Below are 24881 nucleotides of genomic sequence, written 5' to 3' on the forward strand. Positions count from 1 at the left end.
CCCATAATGCTCTGATGGAAGGGATGACCTTGCTTATTTGGACAAGAATAAGCCTTCTTGCAAAAACTCCGAGGTTTTTTTTCAGCTTAAACAATGCAATGTTTAATGGTCCAAGTGTCAGTGTAGCTGCAGTGTTGGCTTTATAGATACCAACTGAATCAACTTGGCTGCCTCTCCCAAGAATTCGGTGGCTTTTTTTCTTCTCCTCCATCCCCTTTCCCTCTGTCCTGCTAATGAGAACTTCTGGGTGGACATTGAAAACTATATATAAATGTGTCTGTGCCACTAACCAAATATTTCTCGACCTGATTTAGCAGAGCTTCCTTTGGCAAAAGCCCAGCTGGCAGTGGCATGCCACTTTTGTGATAGTTTTCATAAACAGCTGTAATAAACCCAGCTGCATTTCTTTGATGCTGCATGTGAGGGCCTTGTAGGATCCTGCACGCTCATTACAGAGAGCCTCAGAACTGGATTTCGGGGGCTGGTGCATCAAAAGCTACGGAGGGGTTTCCCATTAGCCTCCGTGGAGTTTGGCTGAAGTTACATGGATGTTGCCCACAAGAAAAGACTGACTCGCTCTCTCTTAATGAGGTCTTTTGCCGTAATACCGGCTGGTGCCTTCACTGTTCAACAATTTTGGCCCACCAGTCTCAGGGCTTGTGGAGTAGGCAGGTATTTCTCAAAGCACTCACTTGAATAACCACTGGTTTTTTGGTTTTTTTTCCTTGCCCAGGGAGAGACTGTCCTGCATTTCTGTGACCCGCTTACTTACCCGTGTGGTTAACTCGGGACGACTCACTTGCAGTGACTCGCACTGGTTTGCAGGGCATGATCCCTCAACCTCTGTGACCCTAAATTATTTGAGCACGGAATGGGGTTTGCCCTGATGTGAAAATGAGCACGGAGAGAAGGGTATCACAATTCCCAGGAGCATACAGACAAGTGACTGCTGCTGCTGGGAGCTTTGGAGAAGAGGGAGGACAGAGCCCGTCTATTTCCACAGCATCCCTTGCTTGGTACCTGCTGACTTTCTCGCTGGCAGCCAGCCTGGCTCTTCCAGGGGGGTTTCCATTGATCCTGTGGTCCCACGAGGGACAGGAGCTTTGTTCAGACCAAGACTCGCAGGTTGGATGCTTGAGCTGCAAACCCTCTGACCATGGACGAGAAGTTGGACCCCTCATAGCTGCCTGCCATCCTGCGAAATAGGGCCTGTGATACTTAGCGCCTTCTTAGTGCCTCAATGACTGTTGTGAGAATAAAAATATGTGTAGTTTTAATCCTACAGCTGGCTCTGGCAGTGCCACAGAGACCCATTATTTGCCTGGGAGAGGTGGGGACTCCGGGTCAAATGAGGTATAATCTCTTATCAAAGGACTCCTGTATTTTCTCTGTGTATTCCTTTACTGTCCTCATCTGTGGCAGAGGCTCCTGGATGCTCGAATAACTCGCATGAAACTTTAACAAAAGTTCTCCTTGTGGGATGCGGTACCTGTTTCTCTCTGACCATACCAACTATACAATGTACTCTTGAAGTCAGCTATCAGTTTTTGCACAAACCAGTGCTGTACTGCTGGTTAAAAAGTTCCAAATGAAGGAGAAAACTGAAGAATTTTAACCAAAATATGGAAGTATTCAGTCCACATGAAACATGTTAACTGTATGCTTCAACACTTTTAAACAGCCAAATGACTTGGGTTAGGTGTTTCTGCTGCACGGAGAGTTTGAGTAAGCACGTATAGCTCCAGGAATTCTGCCAAAGCAGGTTTAATACTCCTACGTATGCAAAAAAGCTGTGGTCTTGGAAGAAGCAGATGCTGTAGCAGAGCAGTCATGAGAGCAGGGTTAGGCTGCATCAGAGGTTTTAGTTCCATTTTAGTAACTGTTAGAACAGACAACATTTGCAGCATTGGGGAAAATACTGTTGGGTTTTGGGTTTTTTTAATCAAGCTGATGTGATCTGGACCCCAGGCTCGCTGAGGGTCTCTGAGGAATGCTGCTCTTGGGCTAACTTCAGGTTTTATCGTTTACTCTTGCTATCAGTTGTGACTATGCCATGAATTTGATACGATATAACATACAGGTTTTCTTCCTGATTAACCAAAAGGATGCATCTTGCTGTAATTATCATCCTTCATTTAGCATTTCGAGGCCACTTACCCATTTCCGCAGATATTGGCTGTCTCAGGGCCGTATGCAGTCACTCCACTGCCGTATCCCTCCAGGCGGTACAAGTGTCTCTCAGCTCTTGCTGCAATAGCGTTGATTCACCCATTGATTCCCCACCCATCCTGTCTCATCCTTCATCCTGGACCTTCTCACGCATTCATTAGGAGAACGCCTTTGCCCAGCTCCTGTTGTCACCCCACCTGGGAGTGGGGTTGGTGTAACCCATACCCCAGGTATGTGTTTGTGCTCCTGTGCCACAGGGATGGAGCTGGTGCAAGGCTGGAGCGGAGACCGAGGTGTGCTTGAGCTGTCTGCCCTTCAGCACGTGTTACTGGCGATTAACCGCCACCATGGGAACGCCTGCCCAGGTGGGAGGCAGGGTGCACGGCCAGAGGGAGGGGAGCAGGGTGGCACAGGAGGGGACATACATGGGTGAGGAACTGGAAGAAAGGAGGGGAGCAAGGGCTGTAACCCCATTGGGTTGTGGGGTGGGTTTCTGCAGTGCTGACCTACATGTCTATGGGGGAGAGAGAGCTGGGGTTTTACTTTGGGTTTAAGCTTTGTTTGGCATGTGTGCATGCTGCCTGCCCCATTCTGAGCAGCACTGATTCTGCCATGGTGAGCACAGGTATTTTAGTTGCTTATTTTTTTCCTTTTTTTGTTTCATTTTGAAGTTTGATTTATTTTTAGGCGATTGTGAAGTTAGCTATACTTCACAGGGAGGCCTGGAATGAAGGTTTTGCTGTGCATAACGGTGTCTTTTTATTATTACTATTTTTTAAAGATACCACTGGGTTCCCAAGGTGCTCCTTCTCCCTTCCCCCTCCCCTTCTCCCAGTATTTATAATCGAAAAAGTCATTATCGTTGTTTATTACCTGGTGGTTACAGTAGCTTTGAACGTGTGTGTGGGGATGCGTATGCTTTGTTTCTCTATCTCTCATCCCATCCTATTCTGCAATATAAAGCTGTTCTCACTTCCACCCCCAACAAACCCTTTGGGCCTATTCCTGCCTTCCATTCCCTCCCTCCCCTTTTAACCACTGCTTTATAAAAAGTTGCTTATCGGTTTCTGGTACCTTCTAGGTGAAGAGACCCATTGTCTATATGAAGGTGTCCAGTGCCATCTTAGATGTCCCGGAGTGGAAGCTAGAGGCTAGGCTGAGGCAAGCTCCTAGGGCATGTTCACCTGCTCTGTCCAGGTGTCTTGGATGCTCAAGGGTCTCTCGAACGTCACCAGGTAGGCCATAGGATCCGTTCCCAGTGTATGTGTCTGCATGGAAATGTCTACACCTAAACAGAAATAGTTTTAAACTTGGATGGTGTCTCCCCCGTAGCCTTGCTGATGGAGTGGAGCTGCATGGCCCTTGTGGGAGTATCCCTTCTCAAAGTGGATAGCAGGAGCCGTGCAGCACTTCACGGAAGTGTGGAGTGGGTGACCTTTAATGCCCTGAACAGATCTCTGGCCTTTTGTTTCCCCACGTGTAGAGGGGGTGGCACACGGGGAAGGGCTGGATGAGAGCCCCTTTCCCAGCAGGATGCTAGCTCGTATGACTCCCAAACTGGGATGAATAATCAAGCCCTTGGTTCTCATGAGACACATGACATTTCAAGGAAATAGGAGACATCATGTGAATTTTGGCATACTTAAGATAGTCACTTTTCAAACAAAAAGGCCTTTAAAGAGCCAAATGACACAGTTGAATGAGATCAGTGTATAGCCTGGAGCTCTGACGGGGTGAACTCTGCTCCATTCAAACCATCCCTCCATGCAGGGGGTTGGAATGGACGCTGTGGCTTGCATTGAGTTTGTCCATCCTCAGCTCTTCAGCCCAGCTTCAGCCCTCTGTAATCCTTGCTTAACGAGCAATTGCTCTGACTGTTTTACCAGCCTCTGGAAGCCAGGTTATATACAAAGGTGCGGAGCAGGGAGCAGCACTGAGGCAGACCCACCAGATCTGAGCCCAGTGGAGAAGCAACTGGGTTGAATCCTTCCCCAAGATCCTAGCTTGTACGAGCAGGTGGCCTCCTGAAACCTCTCCTCCTGGATTGATCATGTGTGGGGTGGGGTGGGTGGAGAATTGCAAATACTTTCTGATGCTGTGTTTCAGTTCTCTTAGAGAAAGGGACATAAGATTATATAGGGGAGGAAAGAGAGGTCTTCGTTGCCACCAGGGAACCTCTAACTTCTGGGTCTCCTGAGGTAGACAATAGGGTGCCTATATTTGCACTCATGGGAGAAGAGAATATAGCTGTGAATGTGCTGTCACCATCTCCCTCGCTGGCCAGGCCGGCTGGTGCTTTCTGCCACCGCCTTCCTGTGTGTTGCCCTTGCCATAACACTCCCCCTTCTTGCAGTTTCCATTGGCCTTCAGTAAGCAGTTGCGTATCTTCGGGGATCTTTATTTTGGGACCTACTTTAAATGACACCTGAAACGGCTCGGCTTCCTGTGAAAAGCCCTTTGACAGGAGCAGGCTGTGGTCTTGCAGCCTGAGAGGGCACAGCAAACTTGACCTGTAAGGAGAGCGACCTCAGCAGGCTTGGCCAGTTCCTCACCAGTCCCCACCAGTGACATTCCTCTGCAGTGGTCGAGTACCACAGCAGCTCCACCCCGCTGGGGATACGTCCCGTAGCCGGCAACCGACAGGAGCATTTGCGAAACCGTAGCGCGTGAACCTGCCTTGTGATCAGCAGCCAAGCAGGCTGCGTTCCCTGAACAGCCTCCACCACCTGAGCACCGTTGTGCCGGGGAAGGGTTGTCTGCCTTCCTGCCCCCCTTAGGCTTAGGCTGAGAAAAGATCCGGCAGCCGAGCTGGGGAAGGGCTGCGGCGCCGCGTGGCTGCCAGGAAATCGGAACCCTCCAGTAGCGCGTGAACCTGCCTTGTGATCAGCAGCCAAGCAGGCTGCGTTCCCTGAACAGCCTCCACCACCTGAGCACCGTTGTGCCGGGGAAGGGTTGTCTGCCTTCCTGCCCCCCTTAGGCTTAGGCTGAGAAAAGATCCGGCAGCCGAGCTGGGGAAGGGCTGCGGCGCCGCGTGGCTGCCAGGAAATCGGAACCCTCCAGGCAGGCCTTAAGCTCAGACGAAGCTCATTAGGGCTGCTCAGCTCAGCTTAGTAAGGGGTTTCTCCCTGTCCTATGGTCTAGTACATCAGCTGTGTCACCTGCAATGTGCCCCTGGCTTGTTTGCAGATCTAGATACTTTAGGGCTGGGTAGGTACTGTGCAAGCAGAGGAGGATGGGGCAGAAGGCCTCTTGTGCCCAGAGCACTAATGCTGGTGAGAGGGTGAACATTTTATCCCTATGTTCGTTCTTACTAATGAAACGAAGAGGGTCTTTAGAATAGGTCTTCCTACATTTCAGCTGCTATATAAAAAGCCTCTGGGGTGTTTCCAATTTGTTAATGATGGGGGAATGCTGCTCCCAAGATATATTTTGCATTAAGTGAGTCTGGGAGAATCAAGGTGGAGACAAGGATCTGGAGAGCAGAACCTACCCACTCCCACCTGCGTGCTTTAGGAGTCATGCTCCATCTTGTGCTGTTTGTGATGCAATGAATGGTTCAAGCTGTGCTAAAAGCCCAGCCCAAATTCAGGAGCAGAAAGTGAACCCGCCCAGCTCCTTGTGGTTAGGACATACTCCTGTGAAGTGAGGGAGGTGGGTTCGAAACCCCGAGGCTGATAAAGGAAACTAATTCAAGCATCTCATTTGCTGGCCAAGTTCCCTAACCACAGAGCTAGCATGCAAAAGGAGCTCCGTCCAAAGGGCTGACGGAGGAAACACTCCCGCACCACCTCACCGAGGAACACCAGCAGTTCAGTTAAACCCGTAGGCTTGGTCTTCCCTAGTGGCTCTCTGCCCCGATGCAGGGTGGTAGCTTCCCCATAGCTTCTATGTTCTGAAACTTAACATGTAACGTTGGGTTTTGGTTCACTCTCTTGGACAAAGCAGTTGCCTCCTTTCCTTAACATGGGCACTGCACTAGCAGGGAAAAGCCCATGTGCTGTATTGGCTCTGGAGTGCTATCAACACTTGATAGGACATCCTCCCATCCTTTCCGCCTGGGAGGAGGTGACCTATGACTGGTCTTTCCATTATAATCTACATTTGCTAAGTTCTCCCAAACCTCTCTAGCCCAATTCTGCACACTAGCCCTTAAGGAACCAAGCAGAGCCCCAAGAGGGATAGGCTATCCCCGACAGGAACCAAGTTTCCCCATCCCCAAGCCAAGAGGTGCTTGAATTGGCAATCTTTGGGCACAGGTAGTGCCGGTGAGTGTTCCTGACATCGTTCCCAATCACAGGAAAGACTTCAAATTGAAACTCTTCGGGCCGAGTAAAGCATTGCCTGTAGCACACGCTCATCGAAACATGGGTGTTGCCCATAGACTAATGAGACCTTGGGATCACTTCAAGTGCTACCAGTAGCTTGGCAAGATGTGAACCGTTGTGTTAAACTGAGACGCTCCTACCCTGTTGTGGGCTGGGGCAGCTGAGATCAGATACAGGATGTGGTTTTTCCCTTTCTTTCCTCAAGCAGCACCACAGAACTACGTCATCACTGAACCAAGCTACAAAACGATCTGCCGCTCTCAGGATACACGATGACCAGCCACCGCTCTCGGCATAAAATCCAGCATTAGGGCACTGCGGGTGACCTGACTGCAACCCCTCAGTAGCAAATCGCTTTTCTGTAGAGTTAGCGTTGAGTATTCTCCCCAGGCACATGACTTGCATGCAATCTGCAATTTTAATGACCAGTCACTAGATCTTAAAATGCTTTTGCAATTGTTCTCTCAGCTTTACTTCCCTGAATGACATGGTGGGAGTTGTCACCTCACTCTTTACCCGTTTTCCTAGTATGTTCAACATCAAACATTCTCATGGAACAAAACTGATTGACAGATCAACCTAATCACCATGCTACTACGCAGCAAGTCACAAGCATCTCTTCAAATGCCTGTACCTTAGAGCAGAGGGAAGAAGAGTGACTAAATCAGTTCCTGAATCTCCATCAGCACTCTAAAACACCTAGACATTATGCCCCCAGAAACCTCCATCTTCCCCATACTCTGATGAGAAAGTATCAGTGGATCTAGCAGTCAGCGATAGAGGTAATAGTATTATGGTTGTTCTGTCCATAAAGGGCCACTTAGGCGAGTTATTTTAACACCGAAAAGGGGACCCACTCCCCTGCCGTTAGACAGACCACTCCGCTCCACACATTTTTAGCTTAAGGCTAAAAATGGTCCTTTGAAACACTCCTGGGCAGTAACGGAAGCGAGTGTGGATCCAGTGATGCCACAGACAGCTAACAAATCCAATCCTTCTCAAATGCTCAGGAACCCATCCTGGATCCAGCGGTGTACGAAGAAACTGTCGTCAGGCTGTAGCCCTAACTATACATCAGCGAAGATGTTTTGTCAGACAATATGAAGGTTTAGCTGCTCAGGACTGGCCTCCGGAAACTTAATGATCTAATACACGGTTCTTCAACAACTGACTGATTTCCACCAGATCACTAGAAATGAGTATGTTTTTCAAAGCCGAGCTCCACAGACAGCAGACAAGTCACGTAACTGAGAATATAAAGAATGGCTGGTTTCCTACAGGAAAAACACAAGACCAGATGTATTTCACACAGTGTTATTCACACATTTTCATTTTGATTTTTACAGTATATACATGTGAACATTACATTATTCAGTATAAGCCACCTGGAGTCAAACCTAATCAAACTGGTCCATAAACAATCTGTATCAAAAAGCAGTATTTGAGCAAAAAGTCTAGTGGTTCTACCCAAAGCCTAAAATAGTGATTTTCATGTTCCTGGACAGAATTTGTGCAACATGATTTTAGGAGAGCAAGTGGAAGATGATGTTCAAGATACTGAAAGCACTAAGGACGATAGTTATAGGACTGTTTAAATTCAACCATGGCATGAGTGCTACAGGGACAAAATACTGGGACGTTATCAGTTTCTGCCTGGACATCCCCGGAAGCCTACCTCGCCGTCTTATGCGCTGAAGAGAACGTCGGGTCGGCTCTGGGGATTGTAACACGCAGCATTTGTACACAGGGTAAAAATAGTCACCGAGGAGAATTAATGCGTCCAAGGAAGTGGCTCAAAGTCATCCGTTGTGTGGCTACGGGAAAGCTCTGGCTCCAGTGACAGGGCTTGTACCGCTCGAGAGGAATTTTGTGAACTGCCACGCAAAAACTCCTTGGCAATTAGAATTGTGCTTACTAAAAATAATTAGGCCTACTAGATCACTTAATGCAGGCACTAAATGACCGATTCAGAAACTGGAAGTAGGCCAGAACAAACTTTCCCATTTGCCTATTAATGACTTAACGCTACCATTAAAAAAAGTAGCGCCTCAGATGTATGCTTTCGTAAGATTCATGTAAACCTGCTATAAACCGTAATACGACAGAATTCCTTACACAAGTTTATACCACTACTGTTTTCCTTCCTCATGATCAGACCCCTACCATAACAGCCTTTTATTTGATCAATGCTCAAGACGTTGCTTTCAAACTATCCTGTTGATCAAAACTTTAGGTTAAGCCATCCAAAATGAATGTTTTACACAAAATACTTACTTCAACAACATACAAAGCACTTTCTTTATCTTTCAGAAACTGAATATACAAAGTAAGCTTTTTCCAAAATATTTCCATAGGCAAAGGATTAAAAAGGATTTTAATTATACACATATGGTCACAATTCTGCCTTAAAAAGATCGTTGGGAAATGTACATAAGGCCGCTTGTAAATGTACATCATCTTTATGTTACTGTTACAATGTCATATGTCCAGAGAAAAAAACAGTATCATACATATTTGCTTTATGCTGGGAGAAGGCTATTCAAAAATACAGTACTCTTCTGTACAAAAAAATCATGCCACATTTATTAAGATGGAAGAAGCATTGGTTTCTGTGATAACCAAATATTTCAGTCCATTTCTTACTATGCTTACTATCCCGATTTAAAATTTGAACAGATTGATTTCCCAAAGTGTCCATATTAACAGCATCAACAGCTATGTTATAAACAAAACATAATGTTTCTCACAATAGATAAAAAGAAAGCCGGTTCATATTTCTGAAACCATATAAAGATAGAATTTAAAAAAATCACTCTTGATCTGCTGAAATAAATTTACATTATACAACACTATATGCCAGGGGGAGAAAAGGGAACGGGGATATGAATATACACTAAAATGCAAATTTTTGTCCCAAAAAGGGGTAAAACAAATTACATTTACAGCATGAAGGTTTACAAATGTACATCTGTACAACCAAGGTAAGCATCACTACTAAATTAGCAAGGCTTGTAATAAACATCGAAACGAGAGATTTGTTTTCAAACTGTAAACTTACACCTATTAACTACACGTATACAATGCATATATTTATAGGAAGCAAAAAAGCTATCTGAATATTTAATCAATCATGCTTAAATGTTGAGCTATCAAGTTTACTTTTCAGTGGCCCCTTTTCTCTTCATCAATACCTATTTTTTGCATCTACAGTGAGAAAGCAAAATAAATGCTCAACACTTTCAAATCCTTACGATTCTATATGCAAAATAAAAAAATACAAATCTCTACTCTTCCTGCGTTGTAAAACTGACTGTAAAGTTAATACAGGGTTCACTCCTTTTCCAACAGTGTACTTTACTGAGTGGAAGTACCACCATCATTTTAATCCCTCTACCTTGTACAACAATTAAATATATAAGTATATACAGCACTTTTATTTTTAATACATCGCTAGAGAAAACCTTAGGGCACCATTTAAAAAAAAAAAACAACAAACAATCCAACTGTATCCACAGCAAGTGATGAAAGCTAGTCTTTTAAAGTTTCCATTGTTTTATTATTCCCTACTTTAATTTGCTGTGCCCTGTTTATTATTTGGATAGTATGTTGTGAACCACCAAAATACAACTTAACTTTTCAACATGTTAAATAATGTTTATGCAGCTGATCAATTTTAATCTGGTATAAAAGACTTCACACAAAAGGGAAAAATAAGGATTAATTCTATATACAACTCTATAAACCTGTTGTGCTATGATGATGGGTAGACCTACCAGATTGCAAGCCAGTGTATTAAAAGAATACTGTACTTTTTCCCTTTAAAAACTATTTCAGTGACTTTACAAGGTAAAAATTTACAAAATATGTGACAGCTATTTTGATACAATTACATCATATACAGGCATTCTGTGCTTTGCCAGCCATCCAATCTGATAGGTCTCCGGATCAGGGCTGGAGATATTTTTTCTTTTTTTTTTTTTTAATAATTCACTCCCCAAAAATATACACAAGAATAAAAATTTTACAAATGGATGAACAAAGTCAATAAATAGATTTAAAAAAATCAGAACATTTATAGTTAAGTTGTATGTTTTGATCATTCACAATGCAATTTTTCTTCCACTTCTTTTTGTCTCTTACAGCATCCCATTTGGTGGTCCACCAATTGGCCCCAGATCAGCACTGTTCTTCAGGTAATACTTTTCCAGCTTGGCCAGAATGTGTTTGCCATAGGTATATTTACGCAGAGTTGTGATGTGGGGTCGAATCTGTAAGAAGAAACCTGTTATTTTTATTCCCCCCCCTCAAAAATTATAAGTAGAGGTTACTACACTTCAAAAATATTATGTAAAAAAATGTCAGAAGCCTGTATTTCAGAATTTTACAAGTTTCTGGAAAGATGTAAAACTGGTGATTTTCACTCACCAAATAACTGACGTACCTGTCACAGGAAAAGGGAGGCAGCCCTTTTGTGGGAATGCCCTGTTGGTGACTGGGGGAAGCAGAGCTCCTGCAGGAATATACTGGGCCCTGCGTTAAATAGCCTAGGGCAATTATGGCAATAGCACTTTTGTCCGTGTCTGGATATTCTTAAGTAGAAAATGTGCCCGTATGTTAGGAAGCGGGGGAATCTCTTTTGGGGGAACTGCAGAATGGATTTATACCAGCAACCAGCAAATAAAAAGAGAAACCTGTATTTCTTCTGTTATATTAATAAAGATGACAGATACTACAGTTTTGTATTAAAAATATTTTCACAAAAAAGCTGGCACAAAGAGAGGATATGAAATCCAACTTTTGAAACTTTTCTGTAGATTTACATTTTTTGCTCAGAGACCTGAATATATTCTGCTTTATCAAGCTCCACTGAATTTAATGTTTATACATCAAGTTCTAGATTACAGAACTAGTGAGTTTTACATCCAGAGGGAAAGGTAGTCTAGCAGAAAAATTAGTATAGATAATATTTTCTGAACCAATAAAACTATATACAAATATACCTTGTGCATTATTATCTTCCGCTGAGCAGGTTCAGCCATATCAATCATCTTCTGAACAACATAGTTGGCATACTGGTCCTTCATCATGGTGTATAAGGCACTGTGAGGACCATCATTCTGGCAACAGACCTCATCAATAAGTAAAGCTCTTTCAGCACGAGAAGCGTGAGTTACACATTTTTCCACCACATTGCTGAAAAATAAGACAAATGCATTCTGTGACTTAAGATGTAACATTCTTTTAGGTAGCAATTTTTAATTTATCTGAACAGTTCAAGTGTCTTAACGCCACTAAAGAGCGCACTGTAAACGCATCAAGTCCTGATTTCCAAATCTTTAGTCTGTAATGATTGAAGAAGTTAAAGGATTATACACTCCTATTCATGTAAAAAAGTAATTTTCTGATACTTGTTAACTTGTGGGAGAGATTTTCCACTGGACCTACAGCAGATATACTGGACCTCAGGTTGCAGATGTATTCTAGTATATCTATTTCGGTTGTGGGCCCTTTTAAGACGCAACAGAGAAAGCCAGATACGAGGCTTCCTGCTTTTTGAATAAAGGCGGTTTTCAGGAGCGTGCCTATATCAGAGATACTGTCAAATATTTTTTTTTTGTAGAGGAAGTCTCTGACCTTCCAGATATCTCAGAAGCTGGAAAGGCCATCGATGCTTGTATGACAGCAAAGTGATTCTGGTCCCAAGTTTGTGCTTTAGAAATTAAGCAAGTCCCAGATTATCTTCATCAGTGTATCAAGCAAGTTTAGGATGGCTTTTCACCTGGCTCTGGGGATCCGCACATGGAGACTTGGAACCCATTCCCCGCACTTGTACAAGGTGAACGAAAACCATCCCATAAACCTGTGGAATCATCTTTGTTTTGCTGCAGAACAGCATTTCCCCTTTCCCTTCCCCAAATCTAGTATAAAATACCACTACCGCTCATTTCAAAAATATGAAGTTTCAGGAGGCAAGTTACACAACAGGAAAAAAACTATCATATCCTTTTTGTAACACAATAATTAAATCCAATACTACAACTTTACAAGGTTAATGAACCTTTAATATATGAAGGCTGTGCAATACCTGGCAAATTTGTGCTGACTCAGAGCTAGAACTTTTCCTCTTATTTCTGAAACTATTTTACTCTTGTCTTCAGGACGACCGTGCTCCAGTACATGTTGAATAACATAATTTCCGTATTGATCCTGAAAATAAGATGACTTCAATTTTCTTTTGTGTTCATACCAAGCAATCCATACAGCTTTTGTATATTTGTATAAACTTTCAAATTACTATTTGCACAGACATAAGGAAAAATATAATAATGTCAACACTATACAAAGTGCTGCAAGAAATATTGCATCAAGAATTATTTAATGGACCACAAAATTTACATGCAAAATGTAAATAGTCTGTAAAAAACAGCATTTTGTTAGAGTACCTTTCATCCTCTTAATTTTGAGGACTTCTTTCTTTAAGATCATCATTCTTTAACAGCCGTAATATCTCCCTGAACTTTGGTTCCCCAAAACAGTGACTTGTATATACAAGAAACCACTGAGAAATAAACTGGACTGTGAATATGTAGCAAAAGGCAATTCTTGCCTTTTTGTGTGTGGAAATTCCTACTGAACACCAAGTCCCTTCCAGTATTTTGAACTGATTCAATTTCAAAGCCATTTCTAGCACTCATTTTGTTCGTCTGAGACCAAGACAGGAAATCATGTTGTATAAGGTCTTTTGCCTTCTTTTAGAAAAGAAGCCCTTTTTGTGTAAGAATATGCAACATGCATATTTTTGGCAATGTATTTGTGTTTAGACATTTTTAGAAGTTATCTGAAGGACACCTGAGTGAATCAAGATAAACTACAAAAAGGCAATCTTTGCAATAAAAAATATACTAATTCTGTGCATTTACAATCTATATTCGAAGCTACAGTCAAAAGTGTAAGAAAAAGGCTTTTTATATCTTCTTTGCCTCCCAACTTCCAAATTCATTTTCATTAAAACTATGGAAGGAAAGAAAAAAAAAATCAATGTCTACAAAACTAAGAAGAGGCAAATGCATTTAAACTATTTCTTAAACTAAGAAATATGAATAAGTTATGAGAAAAGAAAAGCTCTGAAATGCATTAAAAATGAATATACACACTAACCTGCACTAGCTGTTCTGTGTGTTGATGCAGTTCTTCCAAGATTGGCAAAGTCTGCTCAGCAGTACAGTGTTCCAGAATACGCTGAATTACTCTACAACCATATGGATGGGTTGAAAGTACAAATACCTTAAAATAGGATTGCAAACTGAAGTTAAACCAACCGAAGTTTACAGATATAGTAATATTACCATGTTCGAAATGGAATTGAACATGCCAACTACTTCCATAAAAAGAGTTTTGCCTGCCAATATCAGAATTCCATCTCCAGCAGAAGTCAGAAAAAGATGAAAATGCAGTTTTTTCATGTGTCAAGGTCTCCAGTAATTATACAACTAAGAACCCAAGTTTTCATTACAATGTTTCTAGCCTCTTAGCTGCAAAGGAAAGCCTGGAAGTATGACCCTTAATTAAGCACTGTTCACCTTTCAACCTTTCCTTTTAACTTTGTACTTAATTTTCAGATTTCAAGATTTGGCATTTATAAAAAGGAGTTCATTATTGTGGCTGATTTTCACTAATTTCACATTCCAGCATATACAACAGGCTCCCTGTTACAGATATAAAGTTTGTAAATAAGTATTCAAAAACGTAAGTCAAAATCTTGCTTATTCCTTTTGCTTGCTTCTCCAGAAGCTAGGTTTGTGTTTCGGGGATTAATTCAGAAGATTTAAGAGCCAGTGTTGGTCAGAACTGAACACAGAATCTTGTCTGATTAGATATAGATCCAAATGATACAGGAGGGTGAAAGAGATACGTATTGTTACATGACATGACTGAAGTGTGGTATTTTTCATTTGCCACTTCAGATTAGCTAATATTTTTTATATATAATTACTTGGAGCTGAGGATAGATGTCCAGTAGATAAACAGAGTCACATTTTAGTCAGGGGGCTCTATTTACAGTTTAGAAACTGCACCTCATCTACCCCATACACACTTTTTGATGTAAAAAGACCTGACCCTAGAAACCTTGGTATGCCATTTACTACTATGTACAACAATAATTCAGGTATTGCTGTCATGTAAAATGTGAGAGAAGGATATTGTAGATTTTGTTAAGAAATACATTTGGCCATCCATTAAAGTAAAATTCAGTAACACAGCCAAGTTAGTAAGATTTTTACAATTCTTTGAGACTATAAAAGTACATGTTTGTCTCAGAGTATTAAAATCTTATTTAGCTGCAGCATATTCTCTAGCCTGCAGCACAATATCAATCTTATATTAATAACTTTTTTGGAAACAAAACAAAACCCCCAATCTTAAACAAATACTGCCCCCCCTTCACTTAACACTAGCCCATATGTAGGGAACAGATTAGTGTATTTCTTCAAAGTATTTCCTTAATGATAGGCATTAACTGGGAAACACCGAAAGACAGACTTGCACCATAAGCAACAGAAGAAAACCGAAATTTTAATGAAAAATACATGCTAGAGAACAGATACTTTACTATTACATCAAAAATGGCAGTGTTAAAAGTTATAAAGGAAATTTGAAATGACACATCACAACACTCAAACAGAAAGCCTAGCCTTAAGCCAAATGCCTCTATTGGTATTTATAATACATCCAAACAGGTCTTTCTAGAGCCTCATCTCCCAACAGATTCATCTTTTTACAGCATGTTAACTGTCTCTTCAACAGCTTTTCCATTTTATGATCCCTTTTTTATCCTACTTAAAACAAGCTGACTGCAAAGTGTCAAACACTATCTTGTATATGCAAATGATGGAAAAAGATCTGCAAATCAAAGCAACCCTACAGAAGAGGAAGTGAACTGTTGACACTACCTGTCCTTTGAATGCGTCAATGATGAACTGGAGCGACTGGGGTTGAACACACTCAATACATTTTTGTACAACATGGTTTCCATTTTGATCTTTCACACATTTCAGAACATGACCATCCAACTCTTTCACCATTTCATTCTGGAAAAAAAAAGATTATCCTTATCTTTACAATGATTTTATTTTTTTCCCCCATCCCCTCAACGGAATATTCCATTTCATCCTAACTGTCCAATCTTCATATTCACTGGTGGTTTACTTGTGTACCTCAGCGATTTAATTTAAACAACTATTTTAGTCCCTAGGGCATTTAATAATGGAAGGAACGATCGACAATTTAAGCAAGTAAAAAGATGGATGCAATAAAAAGAAATAAAATAAAAAAAGTATTGCTCTAACTTACAATTACCTGCTGGTCAGGTGAGATTGACTCAAGTGCTTTCTGAATAACACGACAACCATACATCTGCAGGGCTAATGGCAGCACATGACCACGTATGCGTGTTGCTAGGGCTAACTTTTGATCCAGGCTTCCAAACTAAAAGAAAATAAATATGCTGTTAACAACTGAAGACATATTGCAGCATGCTGGAATTTACATGTCAGAGTAAGTAATTTCATGATGTGTTACAGGTTTACTGCATGCCTTGAATGATTTTTCCCTTTGTATTTTTGGTGGGTATATTTACCAGAAGCTTTTATATTCTAAATGCAACATTTTGCAATATTCCACATTCCAGTCACATACCTGCTATCAAATACATGACCTTGAAAGACAACAGAAGAGATCAAAGTAGTTTATACTTGACTGTCTGTAGGAATATTTAAGTGCAATAACCCACTTATTCACACAAATTATACCAGGCAAATTAGTTACAGATTACTGTAACGTATTAATTCAAATCAGATTTTCTCTGATATCTCAAATTTGTACAGGTCAGTGTATCTTACATCTTGTAAACAGTAAGCAAGCTGTAACAGGCAGGGGGGCAGAGGGGAAGATTTCAACCCCCAAAGTAGCTTCTTGCTAACTTCACGTGGCTTGAAGGATCATTCTTACCATGGGCACTTTGGGAAATCTAGAAATGCTTGGGCTTTGCAGAGCAAAATCAAAATGGTTTCGTACACTGGCTGTATTAGAGTATAATTCAACCAAAGTTTTTCGTCAGTAGCTAATTCCTCCTCATTATTATTCCCTCCATGGTGCTATTACAACCTTTTCTGTGCTGGTCCATGTCGAGCAGAGTGGAAGCCAGTCAGGTTTTGTGATAATACACATAACCCTGTTCCCAGATCCCCATGCAAGCTCCTGAGTTGGCACAGTACAAGAGACCACACAGAAGTCATCACCTGGACAATCAGCTGGGTGGCACCAGCAATATTCATGCAGCACTGCTGAGAACTGTCAAACCCCACACCTGTAGTCACCTAAGGTTCTGAAGAAAGCTCAAACAACTTTGCCTTCCTACTTAAATAATGAACTAAATCCCTTGCTACACCTAAGGCCTAGTGCACTGTTTTCTTGAGAACTCTTCTGCAGAATTAAGATGAAAACACTCAATTGGCAATGATGATCTATGTATCCATCCAACCTAACATTATGGAAGAGAACAGCAATTGATGACCCTTGAGCAAGATCAAGATCTTAACATACCATACGTCAGCCACACTTTTCAGAAGATATTTTGATTTGTAAAAAAGAATATCAAAGTAAGGAAAAAAGTGAGCACATTGTTTCGCAGATTACTCATTAAAAACTACATTCCTGTTTACAGCAACCATCTTATTTCCTATTGGACATTTTCCAACTTCACCTTCTATCCACTCAGATACTTTGATATGGTCCTTGATTTAAAGTACACTATGCTAGATACCTTTCCTACATATAACTTTTTCCAGGACACAGGTATTGCTTTTTCTTCTCTCTGTAAGTCAAATCTTGTAACTCTGATAAGGCTTTTTTTTTTTTTTTTTTTTTTTTTTTTTTACACCCCATAGCTTTTAACAAAACCCAAAGCTGTTTAAAACACTAGTTTTAGTAACAGATGTATCTTATGACATCCCTTCCTCAAAATTCTTCTGCCTCAATATATTTTATGTGAGTTTTTTCGTATACACTACTGGATGAAGGTCACACAGGTATATATTTACACTCTTCACCAAGATGCAGTAACCAATAAAAAGTATCCTTCAAATCTTTGTTCCCCATCATCTGCTGAACGTCTCCGTAAATTACGCTAAAAGGCTTGCAAAGCCTGAGTGTGCAGCCTGTACGTTCACCAATGTTCACCAACGTATGCACTACCTGTGTAAAGAGAAACTGTGCCTGTTACGAAAAAAAGCAGGGGATACAGAACAGAAAACATGTGTGCGGTGTTATACGCTTAGGTTCTGTGGTAAAAGTCCAGTAGAATTCTGCTATGATGTTAAGAAAAAAAGTTAAATTTAATCAGATTTTACAGCATTTCATTCGCATTTCTGTTCATACGCTTAGTGTTATGCTTACCTCAAAGAACTTCTGTATTACATAGTTTCCAAACACATCAGTCATCAATTGATACGCTGCTTGCAGGATCTCATTAAATACCATCTGGCGCTCAGCTGGAGTAGCTCGCTCCAGCTTTTGCTGTATAAATCTAAGTGCAAAAAAAGGTACATTATGTTTTACATAAACAACAGGAAAACCTCTCAAATGCTGTTTCAATGAGACACCTCAAAATTCTAAAGCAAGTATTCAACATTTATAAAACTTATTAAAATGAAAGTACTGCCTTTGCATATAAAAGGATACATTTTAGTAAAATGATACTTAAAAAACTTTCATTTGAAAAGGATTAAAGATGAAAAGAATAACAATAACTAAGTACCTGATGATGTATTGCTGAAAAATGGTTTTACATTCCAGATGCCAGATATTTTGTTTTCTTAATCAATGCCTTTTTGATACCTAAATGCTAGAGTTTACAAGTCTAGTTATGAGGCTATTTCTACACTGAGAACTTCTACAAGCAACTAAATTTATACTACTTGTATAATGAAATTTCCTAGAGAAGAAAAAGGTCAGTGTAAGAGCATGTGCTCCAATTAATGGCGTGCTTCGTATTAAGATGACTAGCAGCTCATTCAAATGTTTGATGTCAATATAACACTATCAAAGCACTAAGATATTATTAGGTTATTAACTTTACTATAATAATTACCTAGAACCATGCTGGTCTTGGGAAAATTCAACAATATGTCCAACAAGGTCTCTCAGTTGAAGATTAGGGAAACGATTGTTTCTGAAATCTTCCAGCAATCGACTACGTCCGGAAGGCATAATATCAGACCTACTGTAACGAAGGCGTGAAGGAGGGAAGAGCTGACTGGTGGAGCTAAAAAGACTGGAGGTACTTGCCGCACTGCGATACTTTGCTTCGGCTCCAGGTGCTGCAGAAATATAGCGACCACTACCATTTGTCAGTCCTCCTACAAGGAAGCAGTTCTGTCAGTAAAAGCCATAAGGAAAATAAGCAACAGCAAAACAGTAAGTACACTAGAACTACAGATACACCCTGGAGCCAGAGAAAACAACAGTGTTGTCTTGTTATTTATATTTACCTCATTATGGTTGGAGGAGTTAGATAGCTTTATCTTCCAATAAATAAAACCATTATCCTCCTCATTTTTATTTTATGTGAAGGGCACCAGGAAAAGAAATTTCATTAGAAGAATATGACGAAGTAAGTAAAGTGAGCACCCACTCAGACTCACAGAAACTTTAGAACTGGGTGGGCCTTAGCTTAGTGGGCAGAATTCCACTTAACAAGTAATGCTGACTTACACCCTTGTTAGTAGTCTCAAAGTGTAGCCAATTGTTTCAAAATAGACCATGAAATCTGAACTACCCTTCAGTCCCTACTAAGGTACCTTTCCAACTTACAGTGTGAAAGGGCATTTTTGGGGAGGCACGCATGGTGCTTCTTGTCATGCTGTACCTGTCCTGCAGGATATTTGATGACTTCAGCATCCCAGGCTTTCAATCTGGTACCTCTTGTAAGCACTAAGTATGTCAAATTTCAAACCAAGTAACTAAGAATGCTCTACTTAATTCTAAAACAACCAAAGATATATCAAACTGAAGTTCCTTTTAGAAACATGAAGTCCTTTCCTTGCTGCGAAAACATTCACCACTCTCACTACACTTTGTCTTTCCTTATTTTCTAAGAAGTGAATTGCCTTACTATCTTTAGGTCCTACTTCTTTTTGCTAGTGACTCCACCTACAGCTATCATCATCTCACAGCCCTGTGAATTTCTCCTCACATATTGCTCTCTAATCAGTCTGTGTCACTCTGAACTCCTCCAGTAGAACTCTCTTCCCTCCACTTTACAACAAGCAGCAATTATCATAATAAGCATGCAAACAAAGCATCTTTCCCAACTACAATATGATTTTAAAAGGGATACTGCTACTATACTACAAGCAGAAGTATCCAAAGACAATTCCCACCTAAAAACCTCAACTCTACTACTTAAAAAAAAAACAACCTAAAATTACTGAGTATGAATTGGAAAAGGAAAGCATTTTCAGCTTCCCTACAAATTATCTAGAAAGTGACATAGTAACTGAAAGCCCTCTCAAAGTCAACAGAATATCTACCTACATTTGAATTTAAAACAAATTGCAGTATGTGCTGTTTGAATGGTGCTCTATTACAAAATTAATTAAAAAAAAAAAAAGAAAAGAAATCAGCTGACAGTGCCCCAGCCAAGCCTTCTTTTGGTTCCAAGTATTTGTAAGGCCAGGCAACAACAGTGTTACAGTGGGCTGGTAATGTATTAACGGTGAAGTATCTTCTTCAAAAGGTCAAATTGCAATACTAGAATCTGAGATGTTAGTGCTCTGCAAGACATATCAAGCATCACATTTATTGCGCTGTATAGGATTACACCCTAAAATAGAAATAATTAGTATTTATTTTACAATTAGTTTTCAAAATTCAGTGGTAAGAATCAGTAAACAATCAGTAAATACTTTATGCCCCACAATACCTTTTAAAAACCACTAGGTTTTCTTTTAAATTAAAGCCTCTTAATTCTTTACAGCCAGAAAGGTACTTTTTTTTTAACTATCATTTTTAGTTTTCATTGACAATCACTATTTCCAGAAAAAAGCTGACAGCGACATGATACTAACAGACAAAAAGAAAAAAGAAACCCAACATTCTGCAGGTGAAGCAGTATGCAGAGTGATGCTCTACAGTCATATCACTTCTAGGGACAGCCTTCTAAAGAACAAAAAGTCATGCACCTGAAATCATGGTATTTCTCATCTACATTATTTAAGTATATGAATGAAACCCTAGCTTCCCTGTAAATGCTGTGTAGTAACACTATTTAATGCCACGAGAGGGCAGCAAAGCCCGTTTAAAAGGAAGTCTTATAGGCCTCTTTCCTGTTGCAGCATCTCTATTGCTCCACTGATCACATGCTCAATTCTGTGCCAGAAACTAATAGGGTAGTTTTGATTATATGCTCACAAACTGCATGGCTCTAATTTGCATACAGAGTCATGGAATTGCACATGTGAATCAGGAATTGTTTCAGCTTTTCTTTCTTTTTTTTTTTAAATGAGCCTTCATATAAGTATAAATTAAATGTGACAGTTTATCCAGCAATTAAAACAGATTAAGAAACTCGGCAGCTTTTAACAAATATGCTATATATGTGTAGCACGTATACAATACATTTCACACTCAGGATTATCAAGCCTTTCTTCAGTCTAATTTGGGAACGATCCGTTTTTAAGGCTTGTAAGACGACTGTGCTGCAACTGCGAGACTCCTGTCTAGCCTGTGAAACTACTTGAGACAATCACATTAAGCAGGTTCATAATACAGGAAGGCTGAAAACATATCCACTGGGCCTAGAAGAACCTGTCATACATCAAAAGCACACAGAAAGCTTAACCTTGTAAAAACCCTGGATGCTATTATAATAAAAACCAGTAATTTAATAGGTAATTAGCTTTTCTTCTCATGTAACCTTTTATTACAGCAGCAGCGTTATAGCTCAGTGGCAACTTTGCAGATCTGAAAAATAGTAAAACCCCCAAAATAAAAGCATATTGTCATAAGTACTTATTTTATGCAGATATACTCTTGTATACAATGGACTATTTTCTTAAATATTGTACTCATTACTTTCTCAGTCCAAAACCACCAAAGCATTAGTGTGGACATTAAGGACACCTGGTCTCCTTCCTGAAAACTTTGAGTGTGAACAGTTTAGAAGTGGAAAACTGAAATCTGAATTCTAGTTACCCAAATCCTCCTGGTTAGCCTACCGCATCCCCATGCTCTTCCAGAACTCGGGACACTTGTTTTACAGAATCTGATTCCAAACTAGAAAGGTAACAGCCTAGGTCTTATAAATGATTTGGGGAACATACCCTACTGAATAAAGCACCTAGTCAAACATTTCTGCAAACACTGAAATTTTAAGAGACTGTCATCAGGGATCAGTATAGCCACACAATTACAAACCGCTGGGGAATAAAGTGTGCAGTTCATTCTTCAGATAATCACTTAGCTATCACTTCTGATCTCGCAAAACAAAGATCTGTGATGCAATGAATAATATTAAGTTGTTTTACAGTTTAATTGGACCTAAATCCCTGTGGCTAGTCCATAGGGAAGAAGAGGCACAGAGGTATAAAGGGGATATACACCATTTGAAACAGAGCCTTACTAAGCTTCAAGGACACAAAGCGTATTAAATTACTAACTCTTAACACGGATAGCGTATTTAATGTAAAGGAGAACATGAAAAAAATATTAAAAACTAGGTCTAGGCACATTTATTTTGATAGCATTAGTCTGTTAGTACTTATTACCAAAGTATTTCTTCAATCGTTTCTAACCAAGACATAAAATGGATTCACTGCACAGTAACTGTTGTTTAAATCAGTCAGCAATATTATTTTCTAGTAAAATACGTACGAGTATATAAACACCTTAAACTTCATTTCTGCAAAGTATTTATTCATCTGTAAAAAAGTAGCTTCACCTCATCCTCAGCTAAAAATGTCATCTTCATATGGAAAACAGAATTACACATATATGCATATATATGTATATATATTTTATGAATCAAATAAGCAAGTGCTTATTATGCCTGGTTTACTGAAGCCCTACAGAGTAGGTACACAGCAGAAGCAATGCAAAGTTCCCCATACTGTCTTGCCAAGGGGCCTTTACTCTTACCCAGAACGACCACTTCTGAAGATAAACCAACATCAATCTAAACTCCTAACAAGCTTGGCTTGCAATGCACAGAAAGTAATTACCTCCAAAAGCCCAGATTTTAAAAATTCTACTCTACACCAAACCCTTAAAATGCTGCAGCGTACCATCAGAGTAAGCACTACCAATCTAAAAGGATTTTTTAATAACATAGGAAAAATAGTTCCTCTTGCAGTTTTTTTTGTCCCTGGGAGTGAAAGGGTAGTTCAAATTCATGACCTTACTGCTCCAACTGATTACAGTAAAGAAGCAGTTACAGACAGCTGACAAATCCCTCCAAATACAGGAAAACTGACACTAGAACAAAGTAATTAGCATATTCCTATTTTAGGATGTTGGATAAGAGTTGGTGAGAAGAGATAAACACAGTAAAATATCATGAATTTCTTGTAAAAGGGAAACTGGTCTTTTAAGCTACAAATTGCAGCGGTGTCTGACAAAGGGGTTATAAAAACCATGCACCCTTTCCCAGTATTGTGCTCTAGTATTCTGGTGGCTGAAACAGGAGCAACCGAGTTTGATGCCCATTTTAAAACAGGAGTTAAACTTAGCTGAACCTGTTGGTATAAGCAGGCAGGACAACAAGTTTTGAAGGTGGAGGGAGAGCTGCATTTGACAGGCATTATCAGAATACCAATGGAAACTGCATGCAGACATGAACTTAGAATGTTGTTCTACTCTGAAAAGTGACTATGTGATAATCATACCCTTCTTAAAATATATTCCCTGTTTGATTTCAGGTATAACTTCTTATTTGGAGAGAAAGCTTTGCCTTTTTATTTTTATTTTTTATATGTGAGAACAAAACAAATGCTTCCAAGAGTCGTTGATGAACACACCGGCATAAATTTAACAGGACAGACATTTAACTGCAGAAACAGTCTTCAAGTTTTTGCGATGGTGCACCTTGGATGTAACTGTGCAAAGGTATGATACAGGGCAGAGTGCAGGAAATGCTAAAAAAAAAAATACTGCATTTTATGAAAGCAAAACTCCAGAAGACCTCAATTTCCAAATTTCAGATTGATTTGGTAAGGTAGCAAAAAGTTTACCCGTAACCAAGGTCCACTTCATTTGGAAGATGAAAAGGCAGTACACATGGAAGTCAACAAGGTTGTGTCAATTTTCAGAGTACAACTGTACATTCTGGCCTTTACACAGTGATCTAGTACATGATTTTAACAAACTATTATGCTTAGTTCACACTGCCAAACAGTCCAAAATGGATTAAAATCAGTATTTAATGATTTCTGCTGATAGAGGTAATCCTCTATACTGATAGCAGCTTATTTTCTCAGAACTGAAAAAAGTCTTTTAACATTTACCCAATGTGAAACAACATGAAACTTTAGATGTTTTGAATTTTAGATAATGCCTTCCAAAATTTGGTTTAAGTATAGTTTTCAGTAATATGAAAACTATTGTGAGAGTACTTTGAAAAGAAAGAAAGAAAAAGATTTCCATGATAACCCCATTGTCAGATGTTCAGAACTTTCTCAAAAGCCTCCATTTGGGCTGAAACTTTCCATGCTTGGTCTCAGCCCAAAGGTGCACTTTGTAGACCTGAAAAAGGAAAAAAGGTAAGTAAAAAAAATAAAACGTGCTGAAACATCCCCTTGCCCAGTTTTACTTCGGGTATTCAGCACTTAACCGTGAAGGGGATACTGAACTGTAAATGTAATATATTTAAATTACTTTTAACCTTGTTATACAAATCACTCACACATTTCTCACTTAAAGTGTATTTTGGTAGGCACTTCTAATTTTTTCCCCATTTTATTCGCACTAACAGAAATACAGGGGATTAGGTTGCCTATTACATGCACAAAACTGTGCACTGAATAGTTACTGGAGCAACAGGCAACTCAATCTTCAAACCACACCCAGTTTCATTGTATGATTTTAGCGTGCAAATTAAACGATCACAAATATTTGCAGCGAAAAAAGGGCAAGTTTATCAAGTAAGTTCAGGTTAGAGGAATTCTCTTCTGAATACACTGTAGGCTGTGGTGGGGTTTCTTTAGATTTTTAAATTTTATTTTAATTTTTTTTAAAAGAGGTTGAGCTCCCATGTCACCTAAATAGCTCAAAAATTTTCTAAAAGATTACTATCATCATTCCTTAAAAAAAATGCATCTGATAACAGAGAGCCAC

At 40.0% G+C, this 24881-nt stretch overlaps 1 protein-coding gene across 3 annotated transcripts in view; it reads right to left on the bottom strand.

The window, feature by feature from the left end:
• Nucleotides 1-7793: 7793 nt before the first annotated feature.
• The window catches only part of PUM2 (pumilio RNA-binding family member 2), a 47794-nt gene continuing 30706 nt past the window's right edge, over nucleotides 7794-24881 (bottom strand). For 2 of the 3 annotated variants that reach the window (XM_009330253.1, XM_009330251.1), the window contains 8 exons: nucleotides 18643-18910; nucleotides 17949-18078; nucleotides 15852-15980; nucleotides 15446-15583; nucleotides 13653-13778; nucleotides 12580-12701; nucleotides 11495-11687; nucleotides 7794-10762 (listed from right to left, as the gene is read on the bottom strand). In XM_009330253.1, coding sequence (XP_009328528.1) covers nucleotides 10631-10762; nucleotides 11495-11687; nucleotides 12580-12701; nucleotides 13653-13778; nucleotides 15446-15583; nucleotides 15852-15980; nucleotides 17949-18078; nucleotides 18643-18910 — 1238 coding nt within the window. In that variant the 3' untranslated portion in view covers nucleotides 7794-10630. Of the gene's footprint in view, nucleotides 10763-11494; nucleotides 11688-12579; nucleotides 12702-13652; nucleotides 13779-15445; nucleotides 15584-15845; nucleotides 15981-17948; nucleotides 18079-18642; nucleotides 18911-24881 lie in introns of all 3 variants that reach the window. The other variant, XM_009330252.1, reaches the window with a different exon arrangement.

This window comes from Pygoscelis adeliae, unplaced genomic scaffold, assembly GCF_000699105.1.
Source record: "Pygoscelis adeliae isolate BGI_AS28 unplaced genomic scaffold, ASM69910v1 Scaffold378, whole genome shotgun sequence".
Classification (NCBI taxonomy): Eukaryota; Metazoa; Chordata; class Aves; order Sphenisciformes; family Spheniscidae; genus Pygoscelis; species Pygoscelis adeliae.